At 34.6% G+C, this 3,817-nt stretch overlaps 1 protein-coding gene across 1 annotated transcript; it reads left to right on the top strand.

Moving 5' to 3' along the window:
- The first annotated feature begins 999 nt into the window (after positions 1-999).
- On the top strand, positions 1,000-2,399 carry LOC138181315 (uncharacterized). Its single transcript, XM_069116060.1, has 2 exons — positions 1,000-1,043; positions 1,802-2,399. Exons 1-2 carry the CDS (start codon positions 1,000-1,002, stop codon positions 2,397-2,399), a joined length of 642 nt encoding a protein of 213 aa, XP_068972161.1.
- The last annotated feature ends 1,418 nt before the right edge of the window (positions 2,400-3,817 follow it).

Genomic DNA, 3,817 nt, shown 5'->3' with positions numbered 1-3,817 from the left:
CTATATTTGAGAACAATTCTAACACTAATTGGAATCAAGTAACTTGCCTGCTGCTCTCCTCCCCCATTCCACGCCCACATCCATGTCAAGGTTTCAATTCAATTCAATTAAAAATCTAATATAATAGATTTTAAAACAGTAAGTACCTCCCCTGTTCCTGTACCGCTCCACGGAGCTTCTTTCCATCACCATATTATAGATAGTCAACATTATATTCGATAGATGGCTACGTAACTTCTTCCTTACTCGCAGTGATAGTAAACCCATAGACTTTAAATATCGTTCCCTAAAGTAAGTACGATTGCAATACTCTGTAAATATATCCATATTTATATAATTTTTTGGCGGGGTAATAGCACGTCCTTGATTAAAATTCAATGAATAATTTCTTTCGGTAGGAGGAGCTGTATGCATAATGAAATTATAGTGATATATCACCGGCCTATTATTATATCAATTATCTATAGGTATATATGTAGTGAAACATATAGATCTTAATGATATTAATACTGTTTAAAAAAAGAGGCGGTGGGTAATAAATTGTATCTAAATTTTCATCTTTTAATTTCGAGTTATTCAATATTTCTCTTTATTATTCCAGTATATATCTAGTAAACCATTTAAAAGTATTAACACTAGGTTTACGGGTCCGTCAATTTGGCGGATTTCAAACTTCGAAATGAATTACCCCAAAAACTATAGCATTAATTTTAACCATTTTGCATCGCAATAAATTAATCATTTCATCGTAAGAATTTATACACACAATTATTTTTTTCTAAGCTTTCTAATTTTTGAAATTTATATGTAGTATACGTATCTCTACGAAACCCGTCAAATTGACGGGCTTAGCTGATTTCATAAACAATCCTTATATGTTTGCTTCGTTCGTAAACTCATCCCTCCAATAATAAATATAACAACGAAAGAAGAAGAGTCTTTACTAAGACGCCTCCAATTCGTTATCTCAATCTATTTTCGTCTTCAACGAAATCGCCTATGCCTATCACCGAAGAAACCCCTAAAGCAAGAGACGATCTTCGGTATGATTGCTGCAGTGACAATATAAGAACGTTCTATAAAAACAGTGTGCAAAAGTTTCAGTTATTGCAAACAGTCTTCTCTTATTGTAAGTATTTACAATAGGGTGATTGAATTTGGACACAGTATTTTTTTATCTTGACCAATCCGCCTTTTCTAGCAATCATGAGTAAATCCAAGAGATATAATAAAATGTGGCGACACTCGACCACGGAAATTTCCAACGGCTTCGCGGCACAAAGCGCTATACCTTCAAAGCGTAAGGCCGACAGGCCTAATGTACCATCGATATCCCTACGGTTCTTTCGCCGAATATTCTATAGAATGCATACGCGGCAACCGTCGCGGACTTCTAATAAACGCGCGCGTAGTGGGGATATCGAGAGGCAACAAAGGAAAGAATCTGTTCGGTTTTGAACCAAAAAGATTCATCTGCCCCGAGCCGCGAAGTGCGAAAGATTAAGAGAAGCAAACTCGATTAGAGAAACGAGTCGTCTACTCTTGAGAGTTCGGTTTTAATCGTTACTTGTTATTAATCGTTGTTAGACGTTAACCGTTGTTAAACGTTAACCGTTGTTAATCGTTAATCGTGGTTAATCGTTAATCGTGATTAAACGTTATTTGTCGTTAATTGTTAAGAGTCTAATAAACGTTACTGTTGAAAATCAAGGGTATTTTCTTGCGGGCACCTTCACGGACGATCACCTCACAAGTGCGAATAAATACCTTGGTTGTTAAACATATTCGAGTGTTCTTTCAGTACCTATCACGACCTATCCACCTCAAAGATATTGAACAAAATTGTCAACATCAGTAAAGATTGTTCCGAGGATACCTCCGAAGAAGATCAGTATGAATTAGGCCAAAGCGAAGTTGACAGTGAAAGTTCTGGATACATTGAAAGTGGAGAGATAGAAGGATCTTCAGATACTGAAAAGGAAAACTTCTTGAAAGCGTGTCGTAACAAGGAAAGGATGCGTATTCTTTCTAGCTCTGACTGCGAGGATAAGAGGACGAGCATTCCAAGCACATCCCAAAATGTAATGGGTGAAATTGAAATTGCAGCTGACGGGACACAGTGGATAAAACTGAAAGCAGGCGGATCTAGGGGTAGGACACCCGTTCGTATGATATTCAAGGATATCGCAGGGCCTACTGGCTATGCTAAGAGAAATATCATGTCGAGTTGTGTAACTAGTGCTTTCGAATTCATAATTGACAGACACATAACGGAATACGTAAAAGATTGCACTGAAACCGAGGCGCATCGAGTTTTGAAAAAGGACTGGACAATCACAATTGTTGACTTACGTAGTTTTACGACAGACAATTTTGGTTACAAGCATCCCGCTAGCTAAACAATTGCTTGCAGAAAAGACGACCTTGATTGGGACCATCCGGTCGAACAAAAGAGAACTGTCGAAACCAGCGAAGGAAAAAAAGAACGAGATGACTTTGTTTTCCTCACATTTATATAAATCAGAAGACTGCACGCTTACCGTAGAAGTAAACTTAACGTAAAAGTCTTCCTTCTAAGCACCAAACATACAGGTGTGCAAGTAGAAGACAATTATAAACGTGTTCCAGAAACCATTACTTTTTATAATAAAACAAAGTTTGGTGTGGACGTCGTTGACCAGATGGCACGCAAATATAGTGTGAAAGCAGGGAGTTTCCGATGGCCCCTTCAAGATTTTTTTAATATTTTAGATTTGGCAGCGATAAACGCGTGGATATTACATAAAGAGTGCACCGGATCGAAAATATCCAGAAAGGAGTTTATATTTTGTTTAGCCGAGGAATTAGCTGGAGAAGACAAGGAGAATATTTGCCAAAGATCAGACGCTTCATTTCTGTCACCTTCAACGTTAGAAATGCGGAAAAGTTGCCAAGTGGGCAACTGCAAAAAAGATGGAAGCAATAATTGTTGTATATATTGGAAAAAGATCGTATGCGGAAAATACACAAACAAAATTCAGTATATTTGTAAAAAATGTGAACAATAATTATGATTACCCTATACCGTTAATATTATTATCATTTCCGTGATAATTTAAAAAAAAAAAATACTTTTTACTTATTAATAATTCATTTAAACGTGAAGTCTAATATTGTTCAATTTAGACTTAATTTGAATACATCGATTTTTTTGAAGAAAATGCGAATTTTCGTTTAACCGTCAATTTTACGGATGCTCGTAGAGATAGGTATATAAGAAACGCCCGTGAACCTAGTGTTTATAGTTTCCAACAAACTAGTTTTTTCGCTAGGTTAACGTCAAACAAATTTTTGAAAATAATCTTTTTGCTGATATCGACGTAACAACGAGTGAAAGAAATTTTTATTTTAATATATGTAAATTGGAGTACAGATTCTAAAATATTTTTGTTAGGGATATTTTTTATCGCAAAATGTATAAGAATAAAATATCTTCGGATCTTCATATTAGTATTAATTAATTAATTAAATCGTTTTATAATACGTTTTATAAATCGTTTCATATATACGTTCAATAAATCTGTGTCGAGATAACATTTCTTATTAGATGTTAACTTTGCCTAGACACGTTGAGTTTAATAATAAACTGTATTTAAAAGTACATTGTCCATACAAAGCATAAAGTCGGATAGGAACAGATTAATATTTTTGTATTTGTCATATGTCAAACATATAAGTGTTAAAAATATGTATAAACAAGTTTTAAAAATTTAAAACAATAAAAAATTGTAAAGAATCAATTTTTTAAAGTCCTAAATTAATTTTCCTCGATAATTAG

Source organism: Bombus flavifrons, chromosome 6 (assembly GCF_040668555.2).
Source record: "Bombus flavifrons isolate JBK064 chromosome 6, iyBomFlav1_principal, whole genome shotgun sequence".
Taxonomy (NCBI): Eukaryota; Metazoa; Arthropoda; class Insecta; order Hymenoptera; family Apidae; genus Bombus; species Bombus flavifrons.
This window is presented reverse-complemented; position numbering and strand designations above follow the sequence as displayed.